The sequence below is a fragment of the Pseudochaenichthys georgianus genome, chromosome 24 (genome assembly GCF_902827115.2).
Source record: "Pseudochaenichthys georgianus chromosome 24, fPseGeo1.2, whole genome shotgun sequence".
NCBI lineage: Eukaryota > Metazoa > Chordata > Actinopteri > Perciformes > Channichthyidae > Pseudochaenichthys > Pseudochaenichthys georgianus.
This window is the reverse complement of record NC_047526.1, coordinates 18,033,988-18,055,476: the sequence shown is the minus strand read 5'-3', so window position 1 is coordinate 18,055,476 and position 21,489 is coordinate 18,033,988. Positions and strand designations below refer to the sequence as shown.

Here is a 21,489-nt window from a genome sequence, read left to right as displayed (position 1 = left end):
GATGTGTTATATATGTTACAGTGAGTCAATAAGAGTTATTTCTGTTTAAACCATAGACTATACATTAGGGTGACCAAACGTCCTCTTTTGCCCGGACATGTCAATCAATCAATCAATCAATCAATCAATCAATCAATCAATCAATCAATCAATCAATCAATCAATCAATCAATCAATCAATCAATGTTTATTTATATAGCCCAATATCACAAATGTTACATTTGTCTCAGTGGTCTTCACAGTGTGTACAGAATATCAGTATGCCAATACGACACCCTCTGTCCTTAGACCCTCACATCGTACAAGGAAAAACTTCCAAAGAAAACCCACAGTTCAAAGGGAAAAATGGGAGAAACCTCAGGGAGAGCAACAGAGGAGGGATCCCTCTCCCAGGACGGACAGACGTGCAATAGATGCCGTGTGTAAATTGAAAATATATGTCATATATGTCCTCTTTTCACGCCCTGTCCGGGTCGTCCGGGGGGGGGGGGGGGGGTATAAATTCATGAAAATGTCCGGGTTTCGCGGACCGTTTGCATGTACTTAAATTGACTGGCGCATTGCACAGAATACTACGGTACTCTGTTGCGTGTGTGACGTAATCCCTGAGTCTGAAGCTTTGTGGGCGGCTCTACAACTACGCTGACACACAAACAGAGGAAGGGGACAGAGCGGACCGCAGCTCACATTCACAATGCCAAAGCGCAAATGTACTTTTACAGATGAATTGCAGAAGAAATTCTAAATGTACCGACCCGGTCGGAACAAATGGGAGGCGGAGTGCACCGTGTGCAAAGCTTGCACATACGTGTGTGTCCAATAAAGGTGCAGGCGATCTTAAAGCGCACATGGACACAGACAAACATAGGAAAGCTGTGCAAGGTGAGAGTTTGTCGGCAAAGTTGACAGACTTCTTTGTTAGATCAGGCAAAACGGAGGATGCTGTAAATGCAGCAGAGGGTGCGTTTGCATTTCACACTGTGAAACATCACAACAGCTACAGATCTATGGATTGCACAAGTGCCTTGCTAAAAAAAGCATTTCCAGACTCTGACACTGCCAACAAATTCAGTAGTGCGCGCCCTAAAACCGAAGCCATTGTCAATGGTGTTATAGCGCCCCACTCGATTGATGAAGCACTCAAAGAAATCCAGTACTGTGGTGTTTCTACAGACGCGAGTAACCACGGAGCAGTGAACATATTCCCAATCATAAGGACCTGTTTTCTTCAAGGTTGTGTCTTCCTGGTCGAATGTACTTATTGTAAGTCGCTTTGGATAAAAGCGTCAGCTAAATGCAATGTAATGTAATGTCATAATCCAGTACTTTGACTGGAAGAGGGGTGGCATGCAAACAAAATTAATCGAGGTTAAAGACACATCAAATGAGACAGCAGAAACCATTGCACAATATCTCATTGAAACATTGGCAAAAAACAATTTGTCTGAAAAATGCATTGCATTTACTGGCGACAATTGCAACACAAACTTTGGAGGAATCCGACGTGATGAAGGGGGAAAGAATGTGTTTGCAAATTTGAAGAGGTTGCTGCAGAAGAACACTGATCGGTGTGGGTTGCCCAGCACACATATTGAATAGTTGTGTTCATCATGGGGCAGACACAATAGATATTGACCTTGAGAATATCATGTTCAAAATCTACCAGTACTTCCACATTTACACTGTGTGCACTGAAAGCCTGAAGGAGTACTGTGATTTTGTTGACATTGAATACAGAAGGATGCTTTCTCACAGCAAGACAAGGTGGCTGTCATTGTTCCCAGGCATTGAGAGGATGATACAGATGTTTCCTGCCTTAAAGGCATTCTTTCTGTCTCAGCAAAAACCACCCATAGTGATCAAGAAGTTTTTTGAAAACGAATTCAGTGAGATCTACCTCTGGCACATGCACTCACTCATGTCTGCGTTCCACACACATTCAAGACATGGAAAAGGAGAAGAACTCCATTATGGAGGTAAAGAAAATAATGAACAGCATCCACACCATTCTTCTTGAACGCAAGAGCAACAACTTCATGTCCCTTAAAGTTAAGGGATTACTGGCACAAAAGCGTAGTGATGGACTTGGTAAGGAATATGAACAGTTCTGTGCTGATGTGCAAGGCCTGTACAGTACATGTCTGGAGTATCTGGAGAAGTGGATGACTCCCATGGAAGAGTTCAATTAAATTCAAAACCTTTATTTATCCAGGTAAAATCCCATTGAGATCAATGATCTCTTTTTCAAGGGAGACCTGCAGCAGTAGGTTCCACAAGAAGACATAAAAACATAAACAGAACAACAAAAGGACATCATACAGCAAAATGTACAGGGATTACAATTTACATATTTAACAACATGTAAATTGTAATTCTCCACATTCACGTGGATGGATCTGAGTGAGCCACCAGAGTGGAATGATGTGGAGGCCTGCATCAAGTTCCTAGGAGAGAAGGGGGTGGTAATTGATGATGTCAAGTGGTTTGACTAGGTCACCAATCTGAAGAGATTCACAGACAGGTGCACCGTGATGAGGAGTTCAGTGGCCTGCAGGTGCACCAGAAGTGGACCAAATATTTTGAGAAGGCCAAAAGCATTGCATGTTACTCAGAACTACTGAAGATTGCACAGTTTGTCTTTGCACTTTCCTCTCACAATGCAAATGTTGAGAGGGTTTTCTCACTGATGCAGAGCCAGTGGACCAAGGAGAGGAACCAGCTGTCTGTTGAGTCACTGAAGGGGATTCTATTTGTGCAATACAATTTGAAAGACATGTCTTGCAAAGACTTTCATGCTTATTTGTTGAGCAACTGAAAACTGCTGGGAAAGATCAGCTCCACAGCTAAATATCGATGGGCAGACAAGGAGGATGAAGAAGAAAAGCAGGATGAAGAAGATTGAAGTATGCAGCTATGCAGAGAGAGAAAGCTATGTAGCTGTGGGAGAGAACATTTAAACTTTTAATTTTAAATTGGGACCCTAGAAAACTGTTTGAAGCTAAAAATATGTGAAAAGTTGTCGTTTCACTGTGGTTGTTTACAATGACAGGGCCTGGAATTGTGTTTACAAACATTTAAAGAAGGCTTATATTTGGTTCATTGTGCCTCAAAATGTGTTTGGTTTGATTTAGGTAATCAAATGTTATGGTATGTTATGTTCACTAATGGCAATTATGCAAATGTAAATCCAAAACTGCATAGTGCACTTTTAAAATAATTAGATTAGTATCTTTGTGAGGTTACTGTTTTATTGTTTACATTGACAAGATACAAAGAGATTATTTGTTAAAGCTGGATTTTCTATTTTCTACTATTTCATATTTTTTGTTATTTATTTTTGTCGAGTAAGACTTGAAAAGAGAGCTATTATTTTTGTTACAGGTTGATGTTTAAGTTATTCTTGTGCATTTGAGATTTGTCAGGGATAATTCTAGGCATAATAACGCATGTTGATTGTTGAGTAACCTTGGTTTGGTGTGTCTTTGGTTATAGAGAGATATTATTGTGTTATATACAGTAAAATAATATAAATAATAATTGTATATCCATACAGAAGAGGCATACTTTAAAACAATAAGGCATCTTTGAGTAAACATTGAGTATCATTAAGTATCTCGAGGCTGGGGGCAGCATGTCCTCTTTTTTGGAAATCAAAATATGGTCACCCTACTATAAATGGACGTAGGGTCCGTGACGTCACCCATAGGATTCTGCAGAGTTGCCGAGAAGCCCTTAGTAGGCGGAGTCGGCCACTAACGGTTCGACAGTGACGTCAGAGTTCAACTCCCGCCTGTTCCAGCCTGCTCCAAATAAGGGCAAAGAGGCTGGAAGTTCCAGAGCTAGAAGAAGCTACAAAGCTAAGCTAACATGCTCCCCATCTGCACACTGCCGTCGCATTTTACGTTTCTAAGGTAAGCGGACATGAAACTATTCAGCAAAACTATAAATAATAATCTAAGTTATTGAGTTTTTAGCATAATACTTCAGAATCTTAAAACCCCTTAATGTTTGTATTCAATTGGGCTAAATTCAACACTGGAATCAAGCAAATATTAATATGTTTGCATGACATTAGTTATTTGTATTTTGATATCACTTAACTATACGTTTAATACATTTAAGTCAAGCTAAGGTACATGTGATGGTAGCTAGTGCTCTTACCTGTGAGGCCTCCTCCAAACAGCATAATAACCAGACTGTATCATTAAAACTAAGTACCAGTTCTAGATCCTTGACTTTAGACAAACAATTCAAAAGACAACATGTATTTAAAGACCAATCTTTATTTGAATGTGCCTCTTAACCTGATATATTAGTTATACAGTAATAGTATTGACAATCTAAAAAAACTGAGCAACTCAACAGTCAACTTTATGTTTCTTATTGTCTAAAGCATTTATTATTTTCATTTTCGCCCTCTCATATTCAGTGTGGACGGATTGAGACAGCGTGGTGTCCAGAGGGCTGCAGAGACTTCAGGGAGAAACCTCCGTGTGATGGACGTCCTATCTGTTGGTCTGGAGAGGACTGAGGGTCTTTCCTCAGCGAGGATGACCAGGCCTGATGGAGGAGCCCATGCTGGGCATAGCTGATACCAACTGCACAGGCCTAGCCTGTCACTTTATTTGACTACATGTGTTTACTTATACATTTAATAGGTTTACACCTTCTGTCCATATGTTCTTTTTATTTAAAACATGTGATTAACTTTTGGTTCACATTTCAATAAATTGTATTTGTATTTGCACTCCTTTTGTCCATTATTTTTACTGAAAATGTTAGATTTAAGCAATCATACACGAGTACGCACCGTACCGTACCGTACTCCAGTACAGGCGTACGGACCTCGGCGAAAGCGCCTCGATCCTGCCGCAGTACTAATTTGCTCCCAAACCTACGCTTTCTGCTTGAGTTAATCTCCGTCAGAAAGTAGTTCCTAGAAAGTAGTTCCCATGGTAACGATAGCCGATCAATCGAACACTCCTGCTACCCCGCTTACAGTTATTGATATAATTATAGTAAATAATATATTATTAACCAATTTATTGAAAACAATGTCCATCCATCCATCCATCCATCTTCTCCGGCGTATCCGTGGTCGGGTCGCGGGGGTAGCAGTTCCAGCAGAGAGCCCCAAACTTTCTTTTCCCTGGCGACATCAACCAGCTCTGACTGGGGGATCCCAAGGCGCTCCCAGGCCAGCGAAGAGATATAATCCCTCCACCTGGTCCTAGGTCTACCCCTTGGTTTCTTCCCAGCTGGACGTGCCTGGAACACCTCCCTAGGGAGGCACCCAGGTGGCATCCTAACTAGGTGCCCGAACCACCTCAACTGGCTCCTTTCGACGCGAAGGAGGAGCGGCTCAACTCCGAGTCCCTCCCTGATGACCGAACATCTCACCTTATCCCTAAGGGAGACACCAGCCACCCTGCGGAGAAAACCCATCTCGCTTGTATCCGCGATCTCGTTCTTTCGGTCATGACCCATCCTTCATAACCATAGGTGAGGGTAGGAACGAAAATGGCCCGGTAGACAGAGAACTTTGCCTTCTGGCTCAGCTCCCTTTTCGTCACAACGGTGCGGTAAAGCGACTGCAGTACCGCTCCCGCTGCTCCGATTCTCCGGCCCATCTCACGCTCCATTGTTCCCTCACTCGAGAACAAGACACCGAGATACTTGAACTCCTTCACTTGGGGTAAGGACTCATTCCTTACTTGGAGTGGACAGTCCATCGGTTTCCTGCTGAGAACCATGGCCTCAGATTTGGAGGTGCTGATCCTCATCCCAGCCGCTTCACACTTGGTTGCGAACCGATCCAGTGAGTGCTGAAGGTCGCAGACCGATGAAGCCATTAGAACCACATCATCTGCAAAAAGCAGTGGTGCAATCCTTAGTCCACCGAACTGCAGACCCCCTCCCCCACGACTACGCCTCAAAATCCGATCCATGTATATTACAAACAGGATTGGTGACAAAGCGCAGCCCTGGCGGAGGCCAACCCTCACCGGAAATGGGTCCGACTTACTGCCGAGGACCCGGACACAGCTCTCGCTTTGGGAGTACAGAGATTGGATGGCCCTGAGTAGAGACCCCCTCACCCCATACTCCCGCAGCACCTCCCACAGTAACTCCCTGGGAACTCGGTCATACGCCTTCTCCAAGTCTACAAAACACATGTAGACCGGATAAGCGTACTCCCAGGCCCCCTCCAGGATCCTTGCGAGAGTAAACAGCTGATCCGTCGTTCCACAACCAGGACGGAATTCGCATTGTTCCTCCTCAATCTGAGGTTCGACAATCGGCCTGACCCTCCTTTCGAGTACCTTGGAGTAAACTTTCCCGGGGAGGCTGAGTAGTGTGATGCCTCTGTAATTGGCACACACCCTCTGATCCCCCTTTTTAAAAAGGGGAACCACCACCCCGGTCTGCCACTCCTTCGGTACTGTTTCCGACTTCCACGCAACGTTGATGAGACGTGTCAACCATGACAGTCCCTCAGCACCCAGAGCCTTCAGCATTTCCGGGCGGATCTCATCCACCCCCGGGGCTTTGCCACTGTGGAGTTGTTTGACGACCTCAGTGAAAACAATGTATTGAAAACAATTCTTGAATTAGGCTATTTAAATATCTGAGTAATCAGTGTGGGATTAGCGGAACAAATCAAATCAGGCTGTCCATGGTGCTGAAACATTTTGGGTTCAGAATGAAGGTGGGTGTTCATGCTGCCATTAAAAGTGCAATTCTTGAAACAGCTCTCCATGAACTCCATGCCAGACTTTTTTGCAGGTGGTGCTGTGGTGTTCATGGGTAGGACTATGTTATAGGAAGAGCTTTCCTCCAGTGGCCGTTTCATGGCGTGTCCCGGACCGGCAAAAAGCGCGTTGCTCCACATCTTTCTGTTGTCTAGAGATGGAGCCCAGTAGCTGCGAAGCGATGACTCGTTTTTATGTCCGCTAACGGACATGATTTCTCTCGCCGATTTCCAACGAGAGACAATGTATAACAGTGTAACGGCTGTGTGTCGCTAAACGTCGCTATGGAAACCACACGATGTAGGCTCATGGAAGTAGTTTCGGTAGGCTAGTGGCGTGTGTAGGCCACTGGATACTTTGTGATTAGGCACGTTGTATTTAATCGTTGTTTGATCGTGGAATCAAACACGCCTATTGACCAATCAGAGAGCTTGTTCAAACCTATGTGTTATAGAATACACATTCACATCTGACTGAAGATTGGCCCCATTTATTTGTGACGTTGCAAACTCTGCGGTACAAGGCACAAGTGATGTGAAGCTCATAAAGTGAGGCAAATAGAAATAATCAGCTGATGGAGTGTAGATGTGGAAATAGGTGCATTCGATCAGCTGACTGTTTTTACAATAAAAGTAGTTTCTTAGTGTACTGGTCTTAAAATCTCATAGCATCAGCTTTTAATGTTCCTCTTGGATGTTCTTCTTGACCCTCAGAGAAGGAGAAAATGTCGTATCTTTCAGACATGTCCTTTCCTAACAAAAATTACAGGAAACATAAAACATATTATTGCAGAACAAGTGTGTTATTATGAAAGCGATGTGTTTGTGTGTTTAGGGGCTGTAGATATAATTATTTTGTAATTGTAATGTTTTTTTTTTATTTCAACAGTGAGCTACAAAGACAATCAGATTATGAATGAACAGTATGAAGTTCATCAACATTGAAATATATGTTATTATCAAAATAATATTGAACTGTTACAAAACGGTTTTGCAGCCTCGACGGAGGCGTCAGCCAATCAAATCCCGCGTATGCAAATCTGACAGTACAAGCACTAGCCAATGAAACCGCGTGTATGTTGGGAGAGCCAGACCGCAGTTATTTCCCATATGTCAAAAAATGGAGGAGGAAATTATCGTGGCGGTAGGGAATCACCCGGTACTCTATGACCAGTCCCTCTTACAGGGATACAAACCGGAGGAGCCAGGCATGGAGGGAGGAGGCAGAGACAGTGGGTGAAACTGGTAGGTTTTCGCCTATTTGGGGAGTTTATATCCAGTGTACTTCGTTTGAATGGACAGCTAGCAAGCATAGACAGTATATTTAGCCAGCATGTCTTTCCTGGATGAGCATGAATGCTTTGCTTTGTATGTCCGGTCCGGGGCGGGACATTCATGTGATTGGTTGTTGGTCGCGTTGCTGGCGTTGACTCCCCAAGCTCAAGACACGCCCACCGCCAAGCGGCAACGCACGCCGCCGTGTGTAGGCTCCGTTAACATTCATTACGTAGCTGATTAAAATCACGGAGCGTCCACACTACAGCTTCAAAAAAAGCTTGGAGCTGGGCGTGTCTGAAGCTTGGGGATTTTATTCAAGCAACACGACCAACAACCAATCACATGAATCTCCCGCCCCCGACATACAAAGCAAAAAACCCCGGGGATTTTATGGGAGCAATATATATATAAACTCCCTAAACAGGCGAAAACCTACCAGTTTCACCCACTGTCTCTGCCACCTCCCTCCATGCCTGGTTCCTCCGGTTTGTATCCCGGTAGGTGAAGAGGGTCTGGTCATACAAAACCGGGTGATTTGCTACAGCGATAATTAGTTTCTCCTCCATCTTTTTTTTAAATATAGAAATGAACGGCGGGATATCTCTCCCAGCTTAGAGGCGGTTTGATTGGCTACGGCTTGAGCTGTCAGATTTTCCGAAACGGGATTTGATTGGCTGGTGCTGGCTGGTGCTGGCTACTCCGGCGTCTCCGGCGTCAGAAGTTGAACATTGTTTACGGCCCATCCACACTACAGCGTCGACAGCGTAGACAGCTTCAATCTGCCCATTCACTTTGAATGGGGTGACGTCACGTTGCCTCGCTTTTTCGCCGAACTGAATTGTGGGTAGCATAGCGGTCTGTCTCCGCCATCTCCGGTGTCAGAAGTTGAACAATGAAATAAATAAATAAATGACATAAATAAAGCACTCGAATTTCACTTACGGCAAAACCGCATTCATGCACCGTCTGTTTTAACCGCAGAGCGAGTCACAATAGTCCGATATATAAGCATGAAGAACAAACAACCACGGCCGGCTACAAGTTGTGTTTCCTGGATGAGCTGAGCAGGCAGAGTCCCTGTAGCTTCATGGAGCAGCTAGCAGAGAGACAAGAAGCTAACAGCAGCAGTCACTTGACAGAGCCGTCCCTCAATGTGACCACGCCCTAATTTATGCAAAAACGTTAAGACCTAATATAAATAAAAGGGTCGTGTTAGAAAACAATTCACTCACAGATCCATAATCATGAAGGTGGAATCTAACTATATCGATAATAAAAATGTATGGAGCCAGGGATAGAAACATGTTTTTTTCTGCTGTAAAGTTGGGCATTTTAACATGGGGGTCTATGGAAATTGCTCCTTTCTGCAGCCATCGCCTATCGGCCAATATATGAACTGCAGTGTGTGGCACTTCCGTATTGGTGTCTCGGCTATTCCCCAGAGTTTGCCCCTTGGTTTAAACCTATGTATGAATGTGTTTGTGCAATGTTCCTTAACACTGTTCTGTTCTGTTTCTAAATGGAGGAAGATGTCCATGTGTATTATCAAGAGTCACTGACATTGGCCATAACATGACAAGAGCTAAAAACATAAGGCAGGAAACATGCATGAGATATTAGATATTATTGTATTATCTAGGGACCGTGTGTGTGTGTGTGTGTGTGTGTGTGTGTGTGTGTGTGTGTGTGTGTGTGTGTGTGTGTGTGTGTGTGTGTGTGTGTGTGTGTGTGTGTGTGTGTGTGTGTGTCAGGAAGTCAAGGCATCCCCTTGGACTGTGAGACCCCTTAAACACACACACGCAGGGAAGATGCAGCACTCTCTTTTCTCATGCAGGAAGTTCTGTTTTTGTCCACCATATCCTGTCCATCCTACCTTGACCCTGTCACACACACATCAACGTACACATCATATTGAAGTTTTGATGTCATGTGGATTCAAACTTACATTTTGTATTAGTTTTAGGCCACTTATAGGAGTTTAAGTTTCAGTAGACAATATCATTTTTTGTTGTGTAAAAAAAAATGACAGCAACCAAATCATTTTTTTATATGTTTAAAAGAACTTACAACGATTAAAGAACCTTCAATCTGCTTTTTTTTAGATGGTATGTGCGTGAGAGTGGGCATTGTAGCGGTGAGTGTTCAGGAACTGTCCAAAGATCATAAAACCAAATGTAACAATAGCAAAACGTAATGGTTAATAAAACAAAGTAAAAGGAAAAAATAGAACAACTATTTTAAGTTCATTATTTGAGTCTTTCCTGGAAATGCGTAGAAATGAGACAGAATGATGAAGGTAGAGCGGGAAATGAGGGACAACCTAAATGTGTTTGTCTGTTTTTGGTTTATTTCTAATCTGTTCAGGAGGAAACACAGAATATCTTGAACTGGTTTGCCATTTTTTTTAAATAGTGTGGACACGTCTGTCAACAGTGAAGGATGAACATGTGGTGTGTGTGATAGATGTGTGTGTTTGTCTGGTGGAGAGTTGCGCACAAGGAAGCTATACATCAGGGTTAAACGTATACACCCAGAGAAACCAGGACACTCGTATCTCACAAAACTGGGTGTGGGTGATGATTTCAAAAACACACACACACACACACACACACACACACACACACACACACACACACACACACACACACACACACACACACACACACACACACACACACACACACACACACACACACACACACACACACACACACACACACACACACACACACACACACACACACACACACACACACATACACACACACACACACACACACACACACACACACACACACACACACACACACACACTGTCACAACGAACACATGCTAACATCATCCTGCAACCATGGGAAAGAAAATGTAAAAAAATATATATATACTATTAACTCAATACAGTAATTAAAGATTGAATGTGCAAATAACGCTTGTTGGACGGATATAATAATGTACTTATATCAGAAGGCTTGATCATGCCGTTATATTTTTTAACATACGGTGAATCGAGGCTCTGGCTAGCGTTTCAGAGAATGTAAGATAATGGTGCTAATAGTTTAGCCTTCTGCTAATTATAGCCACCAACTAGCTGTAGCCATAAGCATGAGGCTAAATTATTAGCATAATTTTGCTGATATACAAGTATATATATAACACAGCTTTCAACATTGTGCTTCTGATTCCTTTTTGGAAATTAGAGTTTGTAGGAAATTGCAGTAATCATGTTATTGAATACACAACTTAGTGCTAACATATTTAGCCTCTGCATACTAGCTTCTTAATGTAACATAGAGGCAAGATGGTGAAGTTTGCAATGATTCACTGCAAACGTCTGAGTAGCAAATGCACACGCATGCACCTCAAACAACACTGTATACTCAGTGACTTGGATATTTCTTGTTTTCTTAATCTTTTGATTGATCTCAATTAAATCATTGGCACATTAGGCCCATTTATGTTAGAGACAAATGTGTGGTATTTCTCCACATTTTTATTTAGAAATCTCCAGCCCTGAGTAGGCTTAAGGCCAGCAGAGAGATATTTGACCTCTGTGACTTTTATTGTTGTGAGCTGCTTCTTTTCACCTGTCAGCCAGAGCTTCATTACTTGTTTTATGTTAGCTATTTTTACCCAGATGTTCCTCGTCATGCAAAGCAGCTCAGCCAACCAATCTGAGACATGATCCCTCACCAGTATCCCATCAGCAAACACTGCCAATTATATTATGTTGGAACAAATGAGCAAATCGAGGATGACCCTCTGATGGGGAATGAACCTGACTCAAACCTTTTGAGAACACTGACACAGCCACTTGTGACTCTGAGTCATGACTCAACACTGCCTTGGCTTGTGTGTGTGTGTGTGTGTGTGTGTGTGTGTGTGTGTGTGTGTGTGTGTGTGTGTGTGTGTGTGTGTGTGTGTGTGCGCGCACGTGCGTGTTCATGGGTTGGGTGGTCACAAGGTGGCCTAACACCGTACTGCTAATTAGCCTTTGTCTCCATGGGGACAGAAAGTGTGAGGGTAGGGCTCGATAACAAACAAAAACACTGACTCATGCTAAACAGGTAACTGAATTTATATTTCAAACAATGACAACAAGACTGTTCCTATTGAGTATTAAACAGAGTACATTGAATTACTTTGAATGTTGTTAAATCATGAGATATGTTGTTATATGCTACCAAGTATGGTTCCAGTGAGAAGTGGTTCCTCTTAGGGGAAAAAAGACAATGAATTACATTTTCCATGCTTTATGAATTCATGTCATGCCACCTGTGTATTTATCCTGTGGTGGAGGAAAACGGCTAGTGTGTAAATGTGTGTGTGTTTTCAAAGTAACCCCAAGCCCTGGTGACCATTCCTTCAAAGTCTTCCTGGCTAAAACACAGTCCATAAAGGAGGTCAACATCCTGTTAGGCAAACACACACACACACACACACACACACACACACACACACACACACACACACACACACACACACACACACACACACACACACACACACACACACACACACACACACACACACACACACACACACACACACACACACACACACACACACACACACACACACACACACACACACACACACACACACACACACACACACACACACACACACACACACACACACACACACACACACACACACACACGTTCTTTATTTAGATGCTACAGTGCTTTTCCATCTCAAGTTTTCCTTTTTCAGAGAGCCTCTTGTAGCATTTTCTTGCCAAACAAATGTGACCTTTGACCTTTAGGATGAAAAGCATCATTGTTCGGTAAACAAAAATCACAAATATATCCCCTTTTGACTGAGACTAAATTGAACCCAACTGGTTAAACTGTTACAACTTGATTATTTCAGACTCTTATGGTGGACAAATAAGGTTAATTGTGTTAAATAAGAAATTTATTTTTAATGTCTCATAAAAAGCTTATCATTTATTTTACATTCTCGGGACGCAATGTCTTTCAAGACCATCAGCTAATGCATTTATATAAGTATTTTGAACTCCCTACCCTTCACTTCATGCAAAATCTGTTGACTTTCCTGTATATGTGCGCCTATATGTCTGTTTGTGAGTGCGATGTAGTGGAAGTGCGTGCGATCGACATGCCGAAACAGGAATTTTCTTCATTGTTATGTAAGATGTGTCCAAATGAGGAATTTTCTGATACGTTATCAAGGAACATTGGGTTTTTCGCGGAGAGCAGGCACCATACTCACTCAGCTGTAGACGACTCCTTTATTCAGATGCGGAATGTAACGAGTCATCACTTTTATTCTTACTGATTAATATGAGATCAGTGAGTTCCATGTACCGTTTTCACTACAACTTTAAATAAATGTACTACTGTCAGTTAAAGGGGCACTCTTGCTTAACATAAAGCCTTTAAATTCATAACATTTAACAACATAGATGTTTATTAGGCAAAGGGGGCTTAATTAAAGATGTTGCATCATGGGAAGTGTACTATCTTGTGTTTTCGGGGCTCAACACATACTTAACAAAAATGCATCCACTGATGTTTCAATTTGGACCTTCTTGTTTTAAATCGCTCTACCCAACTCCTTAGAGTAGATCTTGATGCAGAACTGTGCGCAAGAGCATCTAAGTTTCCTTTAGTCGTCACTATTTTAGAACAAAGAGTTAAGCTTTTTCAAACACTTGAGAAATAACCCTGCAGGGATTAGTTGATGGGGAATATCAACATGGTTAGTGTCAGATTGTCCAGAATAGCCCCTGTAGTCAATTCACAACATCAATTCCTGCAACACTAGGTTTAATTCCGCTTTCAACAAGACTTTTACATCCTGATATATGGAAGTGTTTGGCTTTTATAGTCGTATCATGGTCTATTGGTGGCTTGCGTGAGGCCAAAGATTTTTCCCGCAGGCAGGGAAGGGAGGTCCCGGAGAGCCAGCAAACGGACGAACACTGTATCACTTGATGAATGAGGGTCTGTTATCTGAACTGGTCAAGGGCCAGGGTGAGGGTGAGGAGAGGATGTGCAGAGGGGAGACGGTGGGTATTGTTTGCTAAAAAATGTCCTCTTTAACACACAGACAGGATGTATTCTAAGAAAACACGATGATGAATTATAAACACGTAAAATCTCATGGTAATAATCAGATTTTTTTTTTAAATGGTAAAAGCACTTTCACACTCAGTGAATTTTCTTCATTCTTGACATAAAGTTCCCATCATATTTCTATAGAAAAAATATCAATCTATAATTGTTAAGTTAAAATAAATGAGCATATTGTTCAATATCTGTTCTCAGATCAGACGAATCTAATGGCATTTCCGGGGTTAAACTTAACATAAAATACAGATACACCAACAAAAATATAATACTAAAGGTTACCATAAACTTTGTTTATAATAACCAGAAGAAAAGAGGAACAGCAAATTCCAAATCCTTCTTCCTTCCCCTTTCCTCTCCAAATGGCTCTGCTGCCGCCTATTGGTCATTGAGCGGCTGTAACAACTCAGGCTTCAACTCAAAGAAATCTACTAAGCTTATATTGAGTTATCTTTGGGTAAAATTCTGACAGTGAATATATTCCTGTGTATTTCATTGAGGTTTCTTGAAGAATTAGGGAAAAAGGAGTCGAAAATGTTAATCAACACTATCAATTAGAAAAGTCTAATTGCACCAAAGAGTCTGTTGGGTAACATAGAACAAGTGATTTTAATTTTCTTAACCCTCAGATGCATAAGTGGGTCTTTTTTGACTCGGTGAGGTGGTTTTCATAGACTATCTTTGTAATTACATTTTGTTATCATTTCATATTCCAGCTATTCCTCAAAAAACACGTTTTGGATATCATGCCATTCAAATTTTAAATTTACATTTTAAGAAATTGTAGTTTTTATATCACTACCTCAAAAATGACCCGCATGCATTCTCTATGGAAAAAAATGTATATAATTATAAATAGTGACAAATGAAATATAAAATATTTCTAGTGTGAACCAAAATATACCACTAAATATTATACAAGTGATTTTTCTTAACCAAAATGGCATAAAATACATTATTCTAATACAGGTCCTTTTTGACCCACTTATGGAAGAGTGTAGGGTCCTCGTGCATCTAAGGGTTCAAATGTAAGCCTATTGTATTGGTATATCTCTATCATCCTCTCTGCACCACCTCCATTTTTCATTTCCATTTCAAACTTTCCATACCAAGCCTTCGTAAGATCCAATGAAGGCTTTACATACAACTGTTTTTTTGTCGTATTTGTTTTAGCTGTACTGCCCAATAGTTAACAGATACCGAACAAACACAACATGGGATTATGTAAAAGTGTTTTATCTTTTTGTGAAATGTCAAAAAGCGTTCCTTGTAGAAATATATTGTAAAAGTTTTGAGCATAACTAAACATAACAATTCAAATCAACATTGTTAAATTCAATCCTTACACCTTCTGTACAAAAATCGTGACACAGAGTCAGCAGCTTCAGCAGCAGCAGCAGCAGCAGCAGCAGTCAGTCAGCAGCTTCACACATATATCTGACAACTGCACTTATTTGCAGTTTAGTGTGAAATGTATCTCTGTGGCCAGCAGAAGTCGCTCTTCTCTCTGTATCCACTCTATCTACTGTATGGTAAAAGCATTAGTCTTCATATCCAGGTCTTGATTGCTCTGGGTTGACTGCAGCAAAATTAGGAATAGTTTAATATCATTCTTAATAGCACTATTGAGGACTCAGTGAGATTGTGTTCAGCTGAATACAAGTTTGGTCACTCCTGGGTGTAACAACTTGAAGCCCTCTCAAGAAATATACAACACTACAGACCAGAAAGGGGGCAGCATTTAATTCCCAGTGCTCCTACATTTTTGGACAAATTTGACCCAAAAATCTGCCCCAGAAATTCCCCCATGACGTCAATGCTGTGACATCACCACCAAGCTTTACTTTAAATATAGTTTCAGACACAGATTTATGGTCTTCTGCCCTGTGCCCTCCAAGGTACTTCAAATATGTGTGAGTGTGTGTACATACACAATCTTATTAGCACAATTCCTCATTGAAAGCTCACACCACAGATGACCCATTAGAGGAGCTGGATCTTTGGAGGACATTGTTGCAAAGATCTGCATATAAACGAGTGAAGCAGATTGTTCAGGAGATGGGGAAGCTTGAGGGCTTCTTGTTTGCAATTCAGGTGGTTATTAATGATCATATTAAGAACTAAACATTATGAAAGGCTTCCATATTTTTTTTTTAACATAATTTCATATTTTGACCAAACCAGCAGCAAATCCAAAGCGTTTATGTCTATAAACGCTTTGGTTTTGCTGCTGGTTTGGTCAAAATATGAAATTAATGAGACGACAAAGGGAGTTGTAGAGATCTATTAATTAAGTTTATAAGCATGAGTACACGTCTTTGAATCAAGGTGGAATACTTTATCTTTGCATTTGCCTTCTATTAAATCAAAGAACTATGCATACAACTTCAAGAAATTGTTGGCCTGAAAATATTTTTGGGGTAAAGTAAACAAAACACATTGCGTTGTGTTGCTCACTACATCAAAGTAGTTAACTCAACTATCTCTATTAAGTTTCTTGAGTAAAGTCTGTCTAATTAAATTAGTTAAGTTGGCCAATCAAAAAATGATATGTTTGAGGGTCAAACTAAATAATGGGGTCTCCAACTGAAATCTGCAGGGGCTAAATCTACATACTTGATTTCCCACATGCTGCAATCTCTTATTCTTTCAATTGGACTGAATACTGATATTTATTTGTATTTCAAATATACTGATATATACAGTTCTCAACGCGGGATTAATTCTCTCTTGGTTATTTATCATATTTACCTTACTGTAAGACTGTAGGAGCTTCTTCTCTTTTGTATATTATCTTTTGTGCCAATTTTTAACAGTAAAAATAAAGAATTTGTCTTTCTGTCTTCAAACTGTGCACCTCTAATGCATACAAACATCTAAATCTACTTCAACAGGGATAAATAATCCTGCAATATTAGTTTCCAATCTGCATGAAGTCTTAAAACTGTCTGAAATACAAACAACGATATACAGTGAACTTTAACTGCTATTCTTGTATTTTATACTTGTCTTATTCTATTTTAGATTAAATATTTACAAATGTGACTTAAAATTGGTTTCTATTGCAGTCTATCTTAATGCTTTTAATGTTTTGGTTTTTATAAAACAATTGCTTTGTGTTCAAATGTGCTAAATAAATAACCTTGTCATGTCGTGTCTGTGTCAGTCTGACCTACCTACTGTCGAGTCGAAATAAATGAGGACACAAGAAAGCACTCACCAGTGATGTGAGAGGAATTCACATCCTTTGTTCACTACCGATACTCAAGTTTGAGTATACTTCATTAAAAGGTACTTCAAATTAAACCCTACTTAAGTATTAGCAGCGAAATGTGGCTTGCATATCAGAAATAAAAGGTCTCAGTGTGACAATATTAGATTGTGTTACAACAGTATCTTGACCTGGTAAAGGTAGGAGTAGAAGCAGAAATTAAACCTCTTTCGTATTTGTTTTTACATGTTGTGTGAAACACAAACACATTTAATGACCAAGAAATGTACAAGCTTCCTTGAAATGAGGCGCACAGAGAACGCTATAGCACGTCCCTGCTTCTTTATCCTTACAACCATACTGAGAGAAGTAAAGAGAAGGGAGCACAGAGAAACATCAAAGCCAGCGAGTGTGTGCAGAAGAAAAGGAGAGAGGAACAAGTGTGTGTGAACATTACAGTCACTGTAGTGAGGATCCAGTGAGGGGGGGAAGGACACAAGTCATTAGGACACACACACATACATAACGGGTGGGTGTTGTCAGCTTTTCAACGCAGATGGGTTCAACATAAATGAACCCAGAGAGAATGACTGTGTGTGTGTGTGTGTGTGTGTGTGTGTGTGTGTGTGTGTGTGTGTGTGTGTGTGTGTGTGTGTGCACGTGTGTACGATGGAGAAAGGGTCGAAGAGGCAAGAATGCATGCACACATCCTCGCATTAGCAACACACTGAACAACTTTTACCGTTATATAAAGTGCAGAAAAAGGTACATTAGAGTGTCCATCGAGGAAAGCCAACAGAGCTACACCTGTGAGTCAGTTTCAGACGGCTGCCATCAACTTTTCTCATCACGTTGTCATGGTAATAAGCATCAGTAGGCTACATGACACAGCGCGTCTTTGGCTGAGCAATCCAGTGATGAATAAGTTCAGGTGGTCCAGATTTCTCCGAGTCCTTCGCCGTCAGACACACCATAATGGCGCTTTGCATGACAAAAAGAAAAGTAGAAGCACCTTCTATAGCGGCTGCCTTTTGTGTTTCAAAGAAGATTAAAAAGGAAATTAAAAGTGGGAACGGAGCTGGAATTAGGAGAGGGAGACCTTGAGATCAATATCTTCCGTATAATTACCCTCAGCTTCCCGGGTTGCTAGGAGACCAACTGGAGATGAGAGAGAGGAAAGGAGAGATGGACAGAGAGACACATACGAGCTGGGAATCATTTCAGGGTTTGCACTGATTTCCTTTGTGTTTTTTGTCACTTGCCTTGAAGAGCCGACAGAGTGGTGAACAAGTGAGATGGAGAGAATTAAGTGAAAAGTCAGAAATCGAGTTTAGAGAGGGAGGGGACGGACAGTAATGACTGGTCTTTGGGGGATTTGGTCTGAATCATGAATAATTACTGAGATATTGATACTGCCTTCATTTCAATCCCCTGTCCACTTTGTCCTTGCTTCCTGTTCCTCCCCTTGTCTCCTTGTTCTGATTTATTTTTGCATTTATTCATATTTTCTGCCTTCTTGCTTTTTGTCCTTTCTCTATCTACTTTGCCGTCATGTTACTTGATTTGTCTGTCAACATTTGTTTTTATAGCTATACATCTGGTTATATCAGAATCAGAATTGACTTAATTGCAAGTAATTTGCTTTTGTTTATGGTGCTGCAAATATAAACACTACATAAGGACATGATTTTTAAGAGAAGGTCAAAAACAGAATGATTATACAAAGAAAATATAAAGAAAAACGATATAACATTAAAAAGAATAAAGACAAATATAAATATTTAAGAAAAGTGGAGGGCTGTGTACATTTTAAGAGAAGTAGGGGTAGTATATAAACATGTTGACCACATGATGTGCATCAATGTTAGTGGGGGATATATTTTCAGTGACACGCAAACATTGGGTTTGAAAACATTGAATATGATATTACATTTTCATTAGCTTCTTCTTTAATGAATTGTTATCAGAGACTTCATGTCTTTCCACTTACTTCAATATCTTGTGAATGAATGATATATTAATTAAACACACGTCACTATGATCTAGCTTTAGAACACAAACATCCTTTTTATGTTCATCCTATATTTGATGTTGAATACATTAATGCCTTTAATTATTTATTACCACCCAGACGCACTGAATGACAGCTTGTTGAATGTCATCTCATTGAATGGTAACCTTATATTGGTGCACTGTTCCTTTAAATGGAGGGAGAGGATGGGTAGAGGGAGAAAAAGAGAGGGAGAGAGGAACAGAGACGTAGTAGAGAGAGGGGGGTTGAGAGTGCACTTTCTCTTTATCTTGTAGAGGTGTGCGGGGTGATCGGGATTGGACCGATTAAAAAATAAATAAAGAAGGAAGTTCTGAGGAATTGACTGAAAAGAGCCGCAGATTTTTCAAGGATTTTTTCCCATATTTTTTGAAGGAGGATCTGTCTTTTCTGAAAAACATGTTGGACATGGACACAAATAGCAGATATCAGTGATCTCTGATGCTCACTTTTAAAGGACTTGAAAGAAGATAAGTCAACTGCCCAAAAGAGATTTTAGGACTTAAAAGCTTGACCAATCCAAAGGAAAATATACAGAATTCTATTGTTTTCCTCTGGAATAAAGTTGAACAAGTTTCTATGGAAATACATTTTTTTTCCTGATCAGTTTACACTACTTTAGACAACCTGTTGATGCACCTCCCAATCAACGTTGATCAATTACAACTGCCTCTACTCAATCAAGGGGGAGCGTGACAAAGAGAAAATCATTTCAATCTTTTTGCAGAAATCTACCTGAAATACAAACTATTTTCATTACTTAGACATAAAACACAAAGAAGGAGAGAAATGGCACAGAAAGAAGGAGGAGGGCGTGTCAAGATCGGGGACCAGCTTGGGGCCAAAGCCATAGCAGGGGCCCCTACAGCAGGTGGAGGAGTGGTGGTGGAGGTCAGGGAGAAGAAAGGATCTCTGCGGGCAGCGATACCCACAATGCCCTTCCCTTTGGCCGTCATCTGTCTGTTTCTGAACACCTTCATACCGGGACTCGGTAAGCTGAGAATGACACTGCCGTCTTATCTCCATGTATAATTTCTTTTGAAATTGAGAAAATGCAGAAAAATAGGCAAAAGATTATGAAAAGACAGCAAGAGAGAGACCCAGGGATGCCAGCCGATAACAAGATAAACAAACTAGAAGGCAATCAGAGGGGAATATGCAACCATAAAAGCTTTGTGGAAAATAAACTTGAACTGTCTCCAGCTTGCTTTCTAGTTGTTCCATTGCTCTGCTTGTTTCCTCCACACAGGCAGGGAGAGATGTGTGTGCAAATGGTAAAGAAAGGTGGCCAGAGACTCCATTCACACCCAGCGCTATAATAAGGGTGTCAGGAAAAAACAGTCTGCCGGGTGTTAATGCACACAGTCGTGCAATGTGGGGCAATTACTCTGGGTATGAAGCTTTTCCTTATGATGAGCAACATCATCACAGCAGGTGGAGACATTATCACTGTAGACCCTTTGCGTTGTTATAATGGGTAGAAGTCCTGACGATGTAGTTTAAATATATGATACTAGATGCTTATTTGAGAACAAATACTCGAGATTCTTCCTGTAATTTGAGGTGGAAATAACAACACAGAATTGTATGTCTACAAAGGCAGAATGAAGAGCACTTGTGTCGTACAGTCTTTCTTTGGTTTTCATAAGCAGCTTGACACGCGTCCTTGAGACTGTCAAACTGTGCAAAAACGACACCTGTGTGTAGAGCTGCACGGTAAGTTTGAAACATTAAAATCTATCATTGTGTAGTGGGGGAACAAGCCAAACAGTATGACAGAAATATGAAGGGCTTTCTGGTGTTAAAGCACATGATTGAGAAACACATCTAATCCCAAGATAAGGTATTCTAAGAAAATCTGTTTACTGTACTGTTTCTGTGTATAGTAGGATAATGTAACATCCAGCAGCTAAAAAACACATGTTGGTACAGTATATAGTAATCACGTACAGCTATGTAAGTTAGACACAAACACATCTTGGTACATGTCATACACCATTCTGAATTAGTTCAGTGGATCATTTCAAAAGCAGCTGAATTTACGATAATAAAAGTGAGGATTCTTTAAGAATATTGGTAGCAGTTGATGAAATAAAAACAACCA

The 21,489-nt window shown here is 40.8% G+C and overlaps 1 protein-coding gene across 1 annotated transcript in view; it reads left to right on the top strand.

Annotated features, from left to right (window-relative positions):
* Nucleotides 1-19,612: 19,612 nt before the first annotated feature.
* stum (stum, mechanosensory transduction mediator homolog) overlaps nt 19,613-21,489 on the top strand; it is a 16,972-nt gene continuing 15,095 nt past the window's right edge. The window contains exon 1 of the mRNA XM_071201913.1: nt 19,613-20,376. Within this exon, the coding sequence (XP_071058014.1) occupies nt 20,175-20,376 (202 nt within the window). The 5' untranslated portion in view covers nt 19,613-20,174. The remainder of the gene's footprint in view (nt 20,377-21,489) is intronic.